General features: G+C 40.0%; 1 protein-coding gene and 1 pseudogene across 1 annotated transcript; both read right to left on the bottom strand.

The window, feature by feature from the left end:
• Nucleotides 1-3,814: 3,814 nt before the first annotated feature.
• LOC121774266 (protein MAIN-LIKE 1-like) lies at nt 3,815-4,474 on the bottom strand. Its single transcript, XM_042171170.1, has one exon. It carries the CDS (start codon nt 4,472-4,474, stop codon nt 3,815-3,817), a length of 660 nt encoding a protein of 219 aa, XP_042027104.1.
• A 139-nt stretch (nt 4,475-4,613) lies between these two features.
• On the bottom strand, nt 4,614-13,921 carry LOC121774265 (annotated as a pseudogene).
• Nucleotides 13,922-19,554: the final 5,633 nt, after the last annotated feature.

The raw sequence follows: 19,554 nt of genomic DNA, 5'->3' as shown, positions 1-19,554 counted from the left end.
TTAAAAAACACACTTTAATAAAAAACAAACACACTTGATTAAAAAACACACAACATTAAAAAAAATTACAACTACAACTTAAAAAAAATAAAAACCACACAATTAAAATCCTAAAAAAATAAAAACCACACAATTAAAATCCTAAAAAATAAAAACACACAATAAAAAACACACAATTAAACGTGGGAAAATTAAAAAACGGATATAAAAAACGGTCATATGACCGTTTACACATTTTTTAAATTTTTTTTTTTTTTACAAAATTCGAATTTTTAAAAAAAAAATGATTTATTGCGTCATAATTAACGACGCCCACTCGCGGGTCGGCGAGTGGGCGTCACGCACGACGCAGGGGCGGCCACGTCTCGCAGGCAGCGGCGGCGCGCGTGGAGGAACAAGCCGTGCCGCGTCTCGCCGGCACGGCTCACGGCACGGAATGGGGACGGCCTGGGAACGGATTGGCGAGCCGCAACGCGTCGCGCCGGCGAACCGTTCCGCCGGAACGGAACCCGCGACGGCCACGGCCCGCGTTGCGGGTGCCCTAAGATACATCAACAATTAGTAAAATCTATACATAGATTTGGGAAAATCAAATAATATCCAATAGAAGATTTGAGTATGATTGATAGACAGATGAGATTTACCTTAAGTCCAATCAAAATCCTTGAGGAAGATTTTAGGCAGGAGAGTATTAAATGCAAGTAAATAGGAATCAAAGGCTCATAAGCTCCCTCCATTCTCAAAACACCTTTTGGCCATAGGATTCAACAAAAAGGAAAAACATGCCTTTTGACATACAAATATAAACCTCCCCCAAGTTAAACCTTCCCCAAATTAAAGAGAAAATCGGATGTATGGGGCACTCTACTACTATAATAACGAAAATGTTCCAATTATGTTATTTCTTCCATCTATGGGAAAAACGCCACCCTCATTGGTGTGTTATTAGGTAAAAACGCCAACCGTGTTGGCGTTTTACAATTTCGTCTTATTTTATGCAAATACAGTATTTATCGTAACACGCCTACTTGGTTGACGTATTTAATTAAAAAACGCCATCTGCGTTGGCGTGTTTAACACATATAAACGCCTACCACGTTGGCGTGTTTAACATAAAAACGCCAACCTCAACGGCGTGTTACCGTTGAACCAGATACAGTCGGATCTCTCCCACAATCGCGAACCCTAATCACTTTCCCTCCCCAAATGCGAAAAACCTTGAAACCCTTGCTCGGGTCGACGCAATCGGCGATTTGAGCGTGAAGATTTCGATTTTGGCTCATTCTTCCAAACATTAGTCCTCCTATTCGGTTAGTATATCTAATTTTTGAGCAATATTTGATGGATTGTTATAATAGTGTATATTGTAGTGTAATTAATAGAAATATTTGATGGATTGTTATGATATTATATATTGTAGTATATCTAATTTTTGACCAATATTGATGGATTGTTATGATAATATATATTTGATGTAATTAATATCTAACTTTTGACCAATTTTTGGCCCACTCTACATAATCATAAATGTAAAAATAATACATATTTATTTGTGTTTTACATTATTGTAGATAGAATGACGTGGTGTGTGAATTTATATTGAGGTGGAAAGATAATTCCCGGAGCAGTTATTTCATATGATCCTCCTTTTTCAAAAGGATTCATTATGTTGGATGAAAGTGTTTCCTACGATAAACTTGTGGAAATAATTTGTGAAAGCATGGGGATAAGCATATTTGAAAATAAAGTTCAAATAATATGGAAATGTACTATATTTGTTGGATCCGGAGTCACGTTTATAAGTACTTTACTAGAAGAATTATGCATGCCACTAATGTTCAGTGAGAGTATGGCTACAGGAGGTCAAATTGAATTACTTGTTGAGTATTCGGTAAATACTCAACAAAATAGTCATCATGTCATAAGTTATGATGTTGGTACGTCTACGAGAGCCCAATTACCTATTTTCTCGGCAACACAAGATTTTGATATTAGAGGCGTGCGTTTAGGGGACAATGACAATTGTCATGTGGTTGATGACATTATAGGTCATGATAAAGCCGACTTTCTTGATCCACAATTACCTTATGATTCTGAAGATGTAAACACTGTTAGTACAGACTCAGATGGTGATCCGTCTGATGATGAACAATTTATTGATTCAAGACCATCCATTCCAGTTGGAGAAATAGTGGTTGGAGAAACAGTGGTTGGTGAAACAGCGGTTGGAGGAAGAGCAGTTGGAGGAAGAGTAGTTCCACAGTTCCCACAACGTGGAATGAACTATTTTCGCACCTTACCAGGTACATATGATAGTTTTGATCCAAAGAACTTTGAGCCTGCTGATCTCAGTGTGCATTATTGGAGTGAAAAAGATCCTACCAATGTCGGTTTGCATACTAAATTTAGAACGAAGTTGGAATTGAAGACATCTGTGACTTTTTGGCATTTAGAAAAAATTCGACAATATACAATTGCTGAAAGTAAAGGAAAGAGATGTCATGCATTTTGTAAGTGGCCACAAGGAAATCCAGAAGATAAGTCATTACCGAAATGTTTGTGGGAGTGTCGAGCAACATTGAGAAAGCATGATGAACACTGGCAAATTAGAGTGTTTAGCACTGCTCATACTTGTATGGGGGATCGTAATTATAATGGGCACGCTAATCTTTCGTCGTCCATGATATCATTGAGTGTTCGACATCAGATAGAAAACGATCCTACCTACAAGGTAAAAGCTATTGTGGCGGATATTGAAAATAGATTTCATGTGAAAATTAGTTACAAGAAAGCATGGTATGCTCGGAGGACAGCTATTGAGCTTGTATATGATTTATGGGAGTGGTCATTCAAAGTTTTACCGTCTTATTTGAATGAAATGCAAAGACAAAATCCTGGTATATGAACAAGGTTTTCAAGTACGTATTTTGGGCTTTTGGACCAGCTGTGGAGGCTTTTCAACTATGCAAACCTGTTTTAACAGTTGATGGAACTCATCTACGTGGACGATGTCGAGGTAAAATTCTTATTGCCGTTGGATTTGATGCTAATAAGAAATGTTTGCCTGTTGCATATGCCATTGTTGATGAGGAAACCAAAGAAAGTTGGAATTGGTTTATGGAACGCATAAGACTTCATGTAGCAAAGCATGAAATATGTGTAATATCTGATAGGCATGTGGGAATCATAGATGCAATGAATTCTCTCATATGGAAAGAAGAACCTAAAGGTCATCACAGGTTTTGCTTGGTACATGTTAGAAAGAATGTTCTGCAGAATCACAAAGGTATCATGGTTAAAAGATTGGTTTAGAAAATTAGTATTGCTACCAAAAAGCATAAGTTTAAGAAAAGACGTCGTTTACTTCGAGACGTCAACAACGAGGCTTTGCAGTACCTTGATACCGTGGATTTAGAAAAATGGAATTTGGCGAACGACAAACACAAAAGATGGGGTGAGATGACCACTAATATGGAGGAATCTTACAACAATGTGTTAGAGGCGCAAGAGAACTCCCAATCAAAACTTGCATTGATATGACATTTTGGAGGACAATAGAATGGTTCAATGAGCGGTCAATTGCATCAAGAGAGTGTGCGACACCACTTACCTCGTGGGTGCATGATAAGGTGTGCAAAAATGATACAAAAGGTCAGTTACATAATGTGAGAGCAACAAACACAATTCAAGGGATTTATGTGGTTCTCTCCCAAACCCATGGCTGTAACAAAGTACAAGCTCCCCCGACATCGCTCATCCTAGTAAGGGAAGCTTCACATAAATTATGGTACAAGCAAGCAAGAGTCGCACCACCCTAGCTATAGCTAGAATATCGTTCTACATCCATGCAAAATTGCAAGTAGAAGAATGGAATTTTATTTCCGGAAGCGTTCGGGATCATCAGACCACCAAGTAAAAGCAGACAATAAACACGAGCACGTTGAACATATATATACTGGTCGTGTTCATCACTCAACTCAATCCTTAGTTGATTTGATAAGCTTGTCTGCTTCCAAACCATTTGTTTCAACTCAACTGTATCTGGTATAAATCCAAGATAATCCAAAGACAGTTGTATCCAATAGTTGACATCCTTAGTGGGGATGTAACTCGTCAAAGCATCACCGTCAACTTTGAGGCCCCGTAAGACCTCCACGTCTTCCAAAGTCACTGTCGCTTCACCGACTGAAAAGTGAAACGTGTGAGTCTCTGGTTTCCATCGTTCAATCAACGCGGTAATAAGATGGTGGTCAATGTCCTTTGGTTGACCACACCTCAATATACCGCCGAACCCCATCTCGTCTATTACTGCCAATACATCCCAAATTATTCCTTCATATCTTCTGTAGCGGACGTCTTCTGTTTCAACTCCTGCCCATATATTATTAGAGACGTGTTGTCTCTGAAGATACAAGACGGAAGGGTCCTCAGGACCACATAAGAGTCTTCGACGAGAACTTGAAGATGATGCCATAATTCACCTACACAACATTCATAATTTAAATTAAACAATACACAAACCTAAACAATTTCAATAATTGGATACTATTTAAGCCAATATCACAAAATGGAACACCAATATCAAATAATGCACAATACACAAATGCACAAATTCACCTACACAACATTACACAAATTCAACTACACAAAGTTACACAAAATTATAACATAATTCACCTACACAACATTACACAAAACAAACTAAACAATATACATCAACCTAAACAATTTCAATAATTTGTCACTATTGAACCCAATATCAAATAATGTAATACCTAAACCCAAATAATGCAACACCACTTTAAAACCCACATAAACCAAATCAAGTTGCCCAATTTAAAATACCAATATCTCAACTATTAATCAACAATAATGTCATTCAAACAAGCCAATATGCTAAATAATAATGCAACACAGAATTTCAACTCAATTTACTACCCATTACAAATCCTAATCCACTACAAATCCTAAATAACTATCAAACAGTTACTCTAATATTGTAAAAGATAAGCATACTAACCGAAAAGTATATGAAATATGGGGAAGAATAGCACCGATTGATGGAGGGAGGGCGAAATCACAGAGAAGAGGGCGTTGTGTGGATAAAATCGCGATGTGTATGGTGTGAGTTTCGCGATTTGTGGGAGAAGAGTCTGATATATCATTCTGCATAAACACGCCAGTGGTGTTGGCGTTTTTAATTAAAACACGCCACCGTCGTTGGCGTTTTTACTTGAAACACGCCAGTGGTGTCGGCGTTTCTAATTTAAAAGCGCCAGCGGAATAGGCGATTATAAATTATATAATATGATTTATTTTATCCGAAATTTGCTTGACACGCCAACGTAGTTGGCGTTTTTTAATTAAACACGCCAACCAAGTGGGCGTGTTACGATAAATACTGTAGTTGGCGTTTTTACTTAAAAACACGCCAATGTGAGTGCCCCACGGATCCTATTTTCTCCAAATTAAACGTCTCCAAGTTAAACCTCCTCCTGTTTGCATAGCAACTTGCAAGAGAATAGAAAGTATATAAACCCCTAGTCGCGATAAACCGCGTTTGCTATCCTTAGCAAAGTGCAGTCCTGACAAATTTCCTCACATAAATCAAGTTTGAGTATGGAATATTTCTTAACTGTCAGAGGCTTGTCTTCTTTCTATTCACTATAATACTCCAGAATCTTTAGCAAATCTACGTGCCCTCGTACCCGTTCCTTGTTTGTTTCCCATGAGGACCATGTGTGTTCACTTGTACAACTTATTTCCCCATAATCCTTCAAATTACTCAGAGTTTTGGATGCTAAGCAAATCAAATTCCTTCATATTGATTCCGATATGTTCCATTTGCCACTTGAGGTACCTAGCTTTGTCCTCCAATATGAGTATTCTTCCTGCTCGTTTCTCACAGTTGTGGAACAGACAAACTCTTATAGTCAATACAACATCTTGTACCCTTAATATTAAACCAAATATTGTGGAGTTCACACAGTTAAGGCACTTCAAAACAAATGCTTCATCTAATTTGTGCAAGCTTAGTAAAGATGAGAAGGGTAATGAAAAACTTGAATATTTAGCCACTTTTTCACCCTAAAGTTGCACAAAAGAATTGTTTAAGAGGGCTCGTAATTTGAAGAAACTAGGTATTCGTAGGAAATTATCCTTGCTATCATTTGATAGTTTGGAAGCATTGAAATATCTAGAAAATTTGAAGCTGCTACATGTATCCTTGAAAGTTTGTCTCATTTTTTCATTTTTGTTCGTCCCCTAAAGTTTGTTTCATTTCACTTTTGTCATTTTTGGTAGTGGACCACATATTCCACTAATCCATTCCTACTCACATTTTATTATAAAACTAATATATAAAAGTAGGACCCATAATCCACAAACTTCTTCAACTAACTTTTCATTACATTTCTTAAAATCAGTGCCGGGTCAAAGTGGGACAATATTTGGGGGAGGAGGTAGTACTAAATAATACATATCCAAATGGTCAACTGGATAGTCTTCCCCCACATGATAAATTTCCATCAACACTAAAGAGCCTAACGTTAGCAGGCACTTATCTTGATTGGAGTCAAATTAGCATTATAGGACTTCTGGAGAAGCTAGAGGTTCTCAAGTTGAAAGATAAGGATTCGTGGGACAGATTTGGGTAACAAAGGACGAAGGTTTTTGCACTCTTTAAGTCTTGCATATTGAAGAAACTGACTTAGAGATTTGGTTATCTTCCGCCCGCACTTTCCTGAACTTAGAACACTTAAGCTGCGCAACTGCGATCAACTAGCTGGCATACCAAGCCTCCTACGGTTGGAATTGTGTGAAACTCTGCTTGCCGCAGACTCTGTGAAGAGATTTCTCGAGAAAAAGCAAAGGCTTCTCAAATGCAAAGATTTGTCCTTTGACCTGAAGGATATGATAATATCCTTTTGATTTGTCTTCCTTATTTATCATATGCCCATTTGTTTAGCATATATTCTGTCAAATTATCTTTTGTAATTAGCTCCATATTTAGTGGGATTTGCTGTAGTATTGAATTGTATATAATTGTGCTCTTTTAAGCACACAAATATGAGAGAAAATAAATCGCATCGAGCGGACGTTGTTCTCGTAGGTGCCGGTGAACCTAGATACGACGCCCCTTATCTGGTCTGCATGGGGGATATTGTGTTTCGTCGGTGTTCAGGAAATCGCTATTGTGATTCATTATATGTAAAGAGAAATGTGTATGAAAAAATTTGTACTAAGTAGAATGAGAGGTCTGAATAAAATGAACTGCAATAAGCCGTATATATAGAGAATTGAAATAATAAAATTTAAATAAAATAAAATGCGGACGACGGTCTCTAGTCGGTCGCTATGCGTGCAATAGGCGCCGAGTGGCGCTCGACATTGCCCTCCTATCTATCACGCCGCTCCCCTCCCTTGTAAAGTCTCGGACGACACAATAGGGCTGTCCCCTGTGAGAATGCTGATAGTCGTTATATGTGCCTTGAAATGTGATGATTTATGTAATTTGTCTGTGTTGTTGTGTGGATAAAAATGTGTCTTAAAGTTATAAATTATTGAATGCATGATTTTGGGTATGAAAATAGGACGCAGGACAGATTGTGAGAAGGAATATGCTTATAAGAAAAGAATAAGTGTAAATAAATAATATTGATTAATTGAATAAATTAAATGATTATATGGAAATATGTATTTTTATATAAAGAAGATATAAAACTACTTGATTTAATGTTAATCAAAAGAATTTATGAGGATTTCGGGTACAAAATATTGGGAACATAATAAGACATGGTATAATAATGACATTGTATAATGATGATTATGTGATACTCACGAATAATTGAGAACTAAATGAAATGAATATATTTGTATGAATTTGGCAATATTAGGACACATAATTAAATGAAATGAATATTTTTATGTGAATTTGGCAATATTAGGACACATAATAAAAATAAATAGTGATTTCGGAATATATGAAGCTATATTATACTGCCTCGTCCCATAAAAATATGTGCACTTTCCATTTTCTTCTGTCCCATAAAAATATGTGCATTCTATTTTTGGAATGTTATATCAATTTAATGTAGGTCCCACTATCCACTAACACTACTTTAACTATCATTCTCCCCTCTCTCTTACCTTAGCATATCATTCTCCTCATCTCTCTTATTTTACCAATTTTGTCTTAATTCTCGTGCCATACTCATTGCCCATATTTTTATGAGACGGAGGGAGTATGATTGTGTGACCCAATAATTACAAAAGCAAATAATTATTAGTGAGGAAACTAAGAGCATCCACAGTGGGGCGCCCTAAGGGGCGCCCTAAAGCCCGCTCTATGCACCGCCACGTCAGCATTTTTATCATCCTCCCCTTCCACCTACAGTGGGGCGCCCTAAGGCGCGCCCTAAGCATTTTACTATTATTTTGTTAATTAATTTAAATGTTTTCAAATATATAAATGCAAACTTAGAAAAAACACAACGATTAACTAAGAACGACAAAAAAATCATTGATTATAAAAAAAAGTTACACGGGTTAGGAAAAAAAATTGACTATCCTACAAAAGTCCGAACTTCCGGCTCAACTCATCGATCAACCTCTAGAGGAATTTGGCTCTGAACGGATCCGTACACTTCATAAAGGCTTTGTGCGTATCCAACAACGTCCGTGCCATCAAGGCCTTTGCCAAATCCGCATAGGCAAGTGTCAACGGGGCCGGGGTCGGGGTCGGCGAGGGGGGGGGGGGGGCGAGGAGGATGTTGCCTTCCCCTTCCCCTTGTTCATCGCAACCTTGACGCCTATGGGACGCCGCTGGGAGGACATCGGTGTGCCGGAAATCTCTTCCTCTGTGCACGTCTAGTTGAGGTCCACCGGACAAGTTCCGCTTTCGCTGGTCGTGTAACCACCAGTGTCGGTGGTCTTCGTCCTCTTCGCCACACCGGTGTGCAGAATCCCGCCTTGGAACTTCTGCTTATCCCTCAAGAGCGCCCAGATGTTGAAATGCTTGAAGTCGCCGTACATGGACGGGTACGACAACAACGCTCTATCGCACACGTCGCTCAAGCTCTCGCCGCTTCCCTGATCCCTTGAGCACTGCTCGTACTCCGCCGCGAACAGGTTGACTTGCTTCTCCACCTGATCCCAGTGCTTGCGGAGCGGCTCCCGTTGGCGCTTGTACGCGCTCGGCGATGCGCTCCCATTACGCGAGCTAGTTTTGGTTGTTCACGAATATCAGGTCCTCCGATATATCCACCCAACACCTCGCCAAGACGAGGGTTTCATCAGGCTGGTAGTTCGTACGGCCGGGGCGTACTCTTCACAAGTTGTCGGAGGTGGCAACTTGTGCGCCCGGTGCTTTGTCCGCTTCTTTCTGGCGGGGGCGGGGGCGGCGGCGGCGCGACGGGAAGCGGCGGCGCGAGTTGGAGACGGCTCCATGTCGGAGAGACCGTACGAATCCGTACTGAAGTCCGGATCGTACTGCGTGTTGGCGTTGAACGACCGATATTCGCCAGGTTGTGTACCCGGCCACCGTGCGCCATCTCCAAACATCGGGCTACTAGGAGTTGAGTATCCACCGGAATCCATTTTATAGCGTAATTTGAGAGTTTAAAAGTTAATCGAAAAGTTACAAATGAAAAGTGAAGCTGGGGTATATATATAACAAAATTTTCGAATTAAAAAAAAAAAACTAAAACGCGTTGCATTGTCTGCGTCATCATCCACGTCGCCCACAGTGGGCGGACGATGGCGCGGACGATGCCCTATCGTCCGCGCTTCATCTGCGGACTAAGCGTCGAGCGCGGACGATGCATTGTCCGTCGTCCGCGGAGCCACAATGGCGGACGATAGCGCGTCCGATGCATCGGGCGCGCTATCGTCCACCCCACTGTGGATAGCCTTAAAGAATATAGGAAACTATGTTTATTAGAATTATGAAAGAGCGTAAATAATTAATACATAAAGAAAATGTGTAAATCAAGAAACTAGAAAAGAATACAAACTGAGAAATAATCAATATAATTGTTATAAACCTTTGTCTTTTCTTAAAAGGTTGAATTCTGTAGTGAGGGTATTGCTACTGAGCTGTCGAGCTCACTCCCCCTCTTCTTCCACCCTGTTATTCCACCACCCTGCAGGTTAAGTGGTAGAGTTTTTATCAGAGTAGTGCAACGGATGCATCCTCACTAGTCGATTGTGGAAGTTAGAAAATGGTGTCATGTTGTGTATAAAGTCTCGATAGTCTAATTTCGCTGCAAAGTTTAACAGGTAATGTTCAATTTTTTAAAATAAAAATTTTATGAGTGCCTTTGATACGAAATAGTGACATTACTTATTCGGTGGGTTTACCTAGGGTTTACATTTCTTGGTCAAAATAATAATTTATATTTCCTTCTTACACAGTGTAGTATGTGGGAATGATATAAAAAAAGTTTGCTGAATAGTTACACAGCATTCCCTTGACTGAAATTTTTTCAATGACAAGAGTTACAAGCATTTATGGTGTGGAAATTTGATGTGAGAAGTTCAGCACCCTAAGCCTGTATTATTCTTAGAGCCAATTCTACATTCCAAGGTCAAATCCAGATGGTGTAGCTGTTACATATAAATGCATATATAGATCCAGGAACACTAAAACATGTGAAGACCAGGCTTTTCGGTGGACAAAATTGAGAGGGCTCATACCCTAGGTCAGGCATCTCCGCGTGTTCAAAAGTCAAGCCAAAAGGTGAAGATGTTTAGATATCCCAACATGTGGATTAGGCTGTTAACTATATAGTAGTTGTTGCTTAGTAACACCATACATATAACTGTTGTAGAGCATTATGTGCTTTGACACTGGTTCATACGATACGTTAAAAGCGATTCCTAATATTATTTTACCTTCTTCTAGGATCATTCACAAAACTCATTGTTGCTAGTTGCATTGCTAGATCAGTACTAGAGTAGTTGCTTCTAGAATTAGCTTGATCAACTGGCCATGACATCGGCAGGACTAGTCCTCTGCATCACATATAGCCATACATGAGATAACATAGCAAAGCGTAGCATGTGTACGGTAATAGGGTTTAGGGAAGTCAGGGTTACCCTTCTGATTCCTTGTACAGACAACGGTTCATTTGATTGACAGTGTAGTTCCCAACAAGAACATCGAATTTCTTGACAACTTCTACTACTTGGGATACCGGTAGAATATCGAGGACTTTGATCACTTGTGTGTCTGTAGAGTTCTCCCTCAGAATGTCGATAGTCCAAAACAACCTCACTGATCCCTTCACGACATCCTGATGCAGAAACCGAGACAAGGGCTCTTCATTACGGATGCCAGCTGCATCCTCGCGCTGCTGGCATCACCCATTTGAGAGCTTCTTTAGAAGAGAAGAGAAGTCTCCTCCTTCAGAATTTCTGGGCTGCAGTGTGTTGTTATAGACTCGTGGAATTCAGCGCTGAAGCAAACCTGAAGAGAAAAATGAATGACAGAATGAACTATATATAGATCATTGATGGAATAGGCAATTGATACGTGAATATCTCCAAGAATATCCCCAAATCTCTCTTAGTTAGTTTAGCATTGATTTAGCATATCCTTTCATATCTTTTGCTTATTATAAATAGGGCTATTGTGATTCTCTTTAATCAATCAATGAAATACACAATTTCCTTTAGTTAAGTCTTCTTTATCGTTCTTTATAGCTTTCTTTGCATAAACCTTGCTGGAGCTGATCTTGGGGAGAGCCCAAGACGTCCGATTATCCCTTCGTTCTACACCGTTATCGCCGGCAGATCCGAGTTAAGGGAGAGAGCCCTTAACAGCAATACATATCAGAAGTAGATAGCAGACCTTCCACTTAGCTTCTTTGAATATTGTAGATTCGGGTGCGAACAAGGACCTCAGCTGACCGAGGTCGATCAATACGTTGCAGATGTCATGACATAAGTTTTTGTCCTCAAAAGCATCATGATAGCAGCCACGGGTCTTGGCATCTGTGACTAGCCTTCCCCAAACAGAGCCACTGTTCTCCAACGTTGCAGCGTTGCCCAGGATCCACAAACAGTATCTAGAGAGGAATATGTGATGGTGTGAAACTTGAGCATAATTGAATCAAAGTTCTAGATATATATCTTTAAATAGATAATAGATACCTTTCTCTAGTCAAGGCTACATTGGTTCTTTGAAGATTCTCAAGAAATCCAATCGAACCATTCCCGTTGCAGCAAACAGTAGAGATTATTATTATATCTTCCTCACCACCTTGAAAGCCATCAACAGATCGAACATTCACATAGAACTTATCTTTGGCATCAGAGCTGTAGGTCTTCCCTAGAGCATCTGAGATGCAGCCTACTCGAATCTTCTCCTTAGTTTTCATAGATTCTACCAAACAAAGTAGAAGTTAAGAGTTCAAATCATCTACTATTATTCTCAAAGTAGAAAAAGTAAGATTCTACTTTTGTGTAGTTTAGACACTATGTGAGCAACCACAGAAACTTCAACGATGTTTTTTCGACTATACCTAGCATCGAATTCCTCCCTACCATTCGTCACATTTATGAATGAATATGATCCAAATAACTCCTCCTTGAGGAACTGTCTATCATGTGTTCTCCATGTGACATTCCTACCATTCTGTATTGAACATTAAGCAAGTGCTTGCTGTGGCCTAATAGCACAAGCCTCTCAAATAAACTCCTCCCAAATCCAGCTTTCTCACAAACCTGTCAATTCAAATAAAGTGTTAATGTAAAAATAACTTGATGTATAGATTTTTACAAGCTTAAGAGGATTGTGAACCTCGCTTATAACCATTGCAGGGAGCTGCTTCTCATAGCCGACCAGTGTGGCATGGCGGAGCCCGAGAATCTGCAGAGTGATTGTGGATTCGCATTCTTTAACCCATGCAGTATGAGATTAATTCCTATCTGAAGAAATTAAATGAAATAGCGTGAGTTTGAGAGAACTGGCGGTTTCTCCGAGAGGGAGAACCGGTGGAGAGAATGATAAATATTAATTTAATTCATTCCGCTTCATAGTAATAAAAGACTCCACACATATTTATAATACGTGTGGTACAAAAAGATCTCCTAGGAATCAAAAGGAAATCAAATCCTAACCACTATAGAAAGTAAATAAAATCATAACAACTAAATAATACTAAAACATAAATAAACTAAACAAATATAAGGAGAGAATATCAGCTCCCTTCCGGGATAAAATAGAATATCAGGTCCCTATCACGCAGCTTCGTCAATTATCGCCAGCTCAAATGGCGCTGTTTCATGCATCTTGGCCGAGCTTGAAACGGTGCAAAAGACCAAAGCGGGAATTTTGCAAGCAAAAGTTTTTGACCTCATAACGCTGTATAAACTGAGGGACTTTCGTTGCATGTAGCAATTTCAGTTCTTTTCTAAACACTCAACCCTAATCCTACATAAATCACCTTCGTTCTTTTCCATTAAAGGATATATTTTCAATTGTTTGGAGGCCAGAGAGAGGTTTAATCATCTTGTTCACCTCGTCCAATGGAAGACATGAAGTAGGCATATGAGTGTACAGCAATTCTGTACAAACAACAATTCTAGTGCAGGTACTAGAGAACTCCATTGCAAAATATTCCTCGAAAGTCAATGGAACGATCTCTTGAGAATTCACCTTGTTGTTCTCCTCTTCCTTCTCCTTTTTCTTCTTCTTTAGCTGCTTGTTCTTCTTCTTGTTCTCCTTTGTATTTTCAGTGACTAACTTCCTCATGAAGTCGTTTATGGACTTCCCTTCGAACCTCCCATTCTCAACAAGATCATCTTCATCCTTATTATTGCTGTTGTCTTCTGCACTCTCACTTTCATCATCTTTGCGCTTCAAATTATCCAAGTATCGTTGATACGGAATGTCAGGGTCTTCAAGCAGGTGAATCATCTTCTTAATGCTACCTCTCCACCCAGATTCCGGCTAGAAGCAACACAGCAGTGCAGAGATACGATACTCAAGAAAGACGTCATGAACATCTTCATGATCAACAATATTCATTCGCTTCTTGTTTCCAGACAAAACCACGTCACCTAACCCATAGGTATTATGCTCCAGCGTCCCGTTCAGACAGCTCCTCAGGCGCTTGGCGACTCCTAAAATGGCCACATTGGTGGGAGCACAAGTGACCGTCCTGCACTTCATCTTGAACAAGGAAAATAGCAAGGAAGCAGTTGTCTTCGTTTTGCCAGTTCCGGGAGGACCCCATATCAGCCTAACACTATTCCGATTATTGCATTCCCTCAATGCAATGCATTGCAAGATAGCATCCCTTTGAGAATCATCAAGCCCTAATGACTTGATAACTTTCCTTGACTCAAAGACTTGAGTAGTCTCAATCTTCTCGGTGCAAACGCCACAATTCTCCTCCATCTGCAAAACATGAGAAAGATGCTTTGCATATATAGTTACTATGTCCATAAACATGAAATGAAAGAGAAATCTTACAGATGGATTAAATTTACAAAGAGAGGTGAGGATGCCCGTATTTGTTCCTTCATCCGAATGCAAAGCACTCCATATCCGTAGATTTGTTGTCAAATTTGTAAGATAGAAAGCAAACATTATGTTTCTGAATTCACCATTTCCTTCGCCACCACCGCACTCGCCATCTGAATAGTCAGGAATATTAATGAGTTTGGAAGATAAGATTGAAACCGTGTCTGTGTGTTCATCCCTCAAATGATACGATAACTGAGGGCCATGCAAATCATCTATACACTTTGGTCTCACTTCTGCTAATGCAATCAAATCATTAGTTTCTGGTTCATACACTTGATCAGATTGTTCTACCTCCAACGAGTACGATAAATTCTCCGGATCCTTGAAGCCATTGTTTACTTCAAGGCCAAGTATCGGTACAAGGGGCGCAGAGTGCAAATTGGCCATATTCGAGCGCAGATCAGCATGTGTTTCTTCAATAAGTGGGTAAATGAATGAGTTGAGGTAATAGATTAGTGATGGAAACGTATCTTTAATTTGATTAACCTGCATTCCAAAATATATATAGTTTGATATATTAAAATAACCAAGCCTAAAATTTGGAAATATGGAAATGTACGGATCACTTACATTATAACTTGTAAAGATTGTTGTTCATTATGTCATCTATAGACCAAGAAAAAACTATGTCGAGTAATCATTCAGGTCCTTCATTCTTTCTCGAAGAGGCCTTCTTCTCTCTCTAGGAATATCAGAGTACTTTCATCATCTTAAAACCCTACTTTAATTTATTTCCAACTTTGTTCGGGAAAACAAAAAAAGGTGCAAAGCTTGCTGACAAGTGTGTGTTGTGTTCAAGGGTTTGGAGCACAGAGAGAGGTCAAGTCATCCATCCAGTGAAAATCCATAAAAGAGCATTCAAGGCGATACTACATTGAAAGGAAGCAGTACTAAACAAAACAAACTTGTAGAAGTATTAGTAAATTTTACCCTTTTTTGTAAAAACAAAAGGTGCGAGTTCGTCGCTGTATCACGCCACTTCCAAAGCTAAAACACGCAGAGAGGGAGTGATAGTGGTGATGGAATTGTTTGTCATATTTTTCTTATGTTTTAGCCTTTGGGACTCTTCGTCTACTTGGAGTAGTGTAATTTATTAAGGACTTCCACAATAGGAATAGCCCAGCAATAGCCCAGCCATAGCCTAGCCACTGCCACATCATTAGCACTAAAAATCCTCCTGCCACATCATAAATAGCCCAGCCATAGCCTAGCCACATCATAAATAGCCCAGCCACATCAATAGCCACATCACTAATAACAATTATATAAAATGACATAATTAACAATCACACAATATACGGAATTTAATTTACGAGACATATACGGGAAAAGTTTAATAATACTATTAAAATTTAAAAAAGTACAATAATTTAAAAAAAGTACATTAATTTTAAAAAAAATACATTAATAAAAAAGAGTGACAATTCACTCCTCGTCTCCGTCGTCGTCGCCTCCGTCGCCACCATCGCCGTCGCCTCCGCCGCCTACGCCGCTGCCGCCGCCACCGGTCTCCCTCCGTATAGCCTCCAACTCGTCCTACAGGCTCATGAGCAAGGTTTGAAGCACGCTCTTCTCCACGGGATCCGTCGCCACCCGCCATTCGGCCATCGTCTTGATCAACTGAGCGCGCGTTTGGGCGCGAGCGAAGAATTTGAGCTCCTGGGTGGATTGGCCAAGGGGGGATGCCGACTAGACCTCCTGGGAAGCCCCGGCGTTCCCTCTCGCCGCCTACTGAGCGCGCTTGCGCCCAATCGGGCGAGGTCGGCCACCGACCGAACGCGGCGTGGGGAACTCCTGCGTCGTCTCGGGGAGGTCGTGGGAACCTCCGCTGCTGCCGTTGTAATCGCCGGTGTAGTTCAGTCGTTGCTTCTTCGGCCAGCCAGAGTCGACACCTACTCGGAACTTCTCGGACTCGCTCAGTACAAGATAGCAGTTCCAGTAGGTGAAGTCCTTGTATAAACCCTTCAGTGGGAAGGCTTTCTCCGCTATTCTCCTGCAGTCATCCTCCGTTTGGCCACTGCTCATCATGCGGAGTGCGTTGGTGTACAAACCCGAAAATCGGGAGACCGCCGCCCTGATTCGGTTCCAGCCCTTCCGGCAATCCTCCCCGTTGCGGGGCCTCCCCTCCGGGCAAAATCTCTGGTAGGCTGCTGCTATCTTGCCCCACATGTTGACGATCCTTTGCTCGTTCGAAACGAGAGGATCGTCGCAAACACTCACCCACGCCTTGCTGAGCGCGACGTTCTCGTCGTCCGTCCACCTCCTCCGTACCTCCTCCTCACCCGGCTGCGACGACTCGCCAACCTTCTTCTTACCCTTCTTCTTTGGGGCGCCACACCCCGGCACTGCCCCCCCCTTGAACTAGAGTCTCCGGAGCTCCGAGAGTATCAAACTCCAACTCATCTAAGGAGAAACTATCAAACCCCAAGGGTGTTTGGGTCGATGTGTGCGAAGACCCAGTCGAAAAATCAAAACTGGGGCGATAGACATCCCCCGCCGTCGCCGGGGACCCCCCAGGAGTCCCCTGTGTAGCCGGTACGACCCCCGGAGTCCCCTGTGTAGCCGGTACGACCCCCGGAGTCCACTGTGTCGCCGGTACGACCCCCGGAGTCCACTGTGTCGCCGGTGCTCCCCCGGGCATCATCTGCATGCGGACTCCCCCCATTGGGGCCCCGGACATCATCTGCTGCCACGGGTACATGTTGTAGTACCCGGGCACCAGACCCCATCCACTTCCCACAGGGATCGTCGGAGTTTGTGACCCGCTACTCCCGGAACTAGGCTCGTTGTTGAGATCCATTTCCCGTTGTTGATCTTGAACAGAAATTAAGATAGAGAGAGTACTCGTTAAAACAAGTGGTGCGAATGAAAATGACGAGCAAAGCGCGTATAAATAGTGTTTCGGAAAAAAAAAATTAATTTTCGCGCTAGGCGGTGCGCTGGGCGATCCGGGCGCTACAATAGCGCCGAACGGACCGCCCAGCCGACCGCCCAGCGCCACATAACCGCCCAGCGCTGCGCGGGTTCTCTCTCCACTCAGCCGCTGGGCGGCTGCAATAGACCGCCCAGCGAACCGCCCAGCGCCGGCGCTCGGCTGGGCGGTCGCTGGGCGCCTATTGTGGATGGTCTAACAAATATGTGACTCTTCGTAACTCGTGAGTATTATTTCTTCCAACTTTTTATAAGGTTGAATCCTTTATCTCCATTCCAGCTAAAATGAGACAAACCTTTTAAATATGGAGATTAAAAAATTGTGTTGAAAAATAGTAGAGAATAATAAAATAGGAAAGATAAAAAAAGAGAATAAAATAGATGGTGAAATATAATAAGAGTGATTGGATGTTTTATTTTTTTTTAAAAAAATAACTCAACTTAGTTGGGACATCCCAATGAATAAAACGATTCAACTTAATTGGACGGAGGGAGTAAATAATTTTACAAATGACATGAAATTTAATGTATAATTAGTAAAGCAATAAAGAGATGGAAAAAAGTACTATGAATTATGGGGTCCATATCTGATGTGTAAGAATATTATTTGTTGAAAACTTTCCATGTTTAAACTTAGTCTAACCTATGGGGACGACCCAAAATGTCAAAACTAGTCTATTTTTAGGTACGGAAGAGTACAATGATATTTTAAGTGTTAATCTGATATTTCATTCTGTCTTAAGCTACTTGCAATATATACTGTACTTCCTTTATTCCATAAGAATATGCATTTTTGGTAGGACACGGATTTTTATACACAATTGATAAAGTAAGAAATATATGGAAAGAAAAAATAACTAAAGTATTATTAGTAGAAAATGAGTCTCATCCTATTATGGAGACAAGAGTTTTCAAAATAAAAAAATGCATACTTTTATGGGATAAAATAAAAATGAAATAGTGGATACTTTTAATGGCAACTGGGAGTATTTTATTTTGAATTATTCCAAGCTACTTTGACCTTTCTTTTTTTTAGCAAAAATTATCATTCCTTTTACTTTATTCATTTTTTCTCTCATTTACTATTTTGTTTTTTTACTTTATTCTCTATTTGATTTTTTTTGTGTTTTTAATTTCTTTTCATAAACATCAATGTTTTAGATTTTAATATGTTTAAAAGATATATTACGGAAGTATGGAACGGAAGGAGTATAATAAAGAATCAAATAGTGATACAAGTTTTTTTAAGTAATGAATCATCTTAGTTGGACCAATTAAAAAAAAGTTCTTAGTTGAAATAGAATGAGTGATAAACATCCAGAAACAAATTGGTTTTCTACCCAAGATTGCTAAATTTCATATCATTTCTTTTAATTTTCTCATCCTAAAAACCATTGTTGGTAAAAAGAAATCCCTTCGTACCTTAATAATACTTCCTCCGTTCCTTAAAAATAAGAATATTTGGTTCAATATGGATTTTAAAGTATAATTGATAAAGTAAGAGAGAGATATAAAGCCTTGTAGGTAATATTAGTGGAGAGTGAGCTCTGTGTCTATAGTAATGTAATGTAATGGTATAAATTGTAAATAAAATGACGTGTAATGGTAATATGTTATTTAACTATTCTAAAATTAGAAAGTTCATATTTTTCAAAGACGGACTAGTAAGAAAATAGTTCATACTTTTCACAAACGAAGGGAGTAGACTAATTTTAAAAATAACATATTTTTTAATGCGTAATTGGTAAAATAAGAAAGATATTGATAGCAAAAGCTATGTGTACATGAAACTCATCGCTACTTCATAAGGTGGAGTATCATTAATGGATAATGGACTCACTCTTATTTTGAGTTGGTCCAATTCAAAAGAACATCTCAAAATAAAAAAAATATTTTTTTAAAGGGCAGAGATAGTACTAGAAAGTAGGCCAGTTAAATTGGGTACTCGCGGATACCTGATCCCGAAATTCCAAAAATCCAATATCTGATACCCGACCCGAATTTAATTTCGGGTACCTGAATACCCGACTCGGGTATCCAGTCCCGATTGTGATTTTGATTTTTGATTTTTGATTTTTGGAAATTAACTA

Source organism: Salvia splendens, chromosome 17 (assembly GCF_004379255.2).
Source record: "Salvia splendens isolate huo1 chromosome 17, SspV2, whole genome shotgun sequence".
Classification (NCBI taxonomy): Eukaryota; Viridiplantae; Streptophyta; class Magnoliopsida; order Lamiales; family Lamiaceae; genus Salvia; species Salvia splendens.
This window is presented reverse-complemented; position numbering and strand designations above follow the sequence as displayed.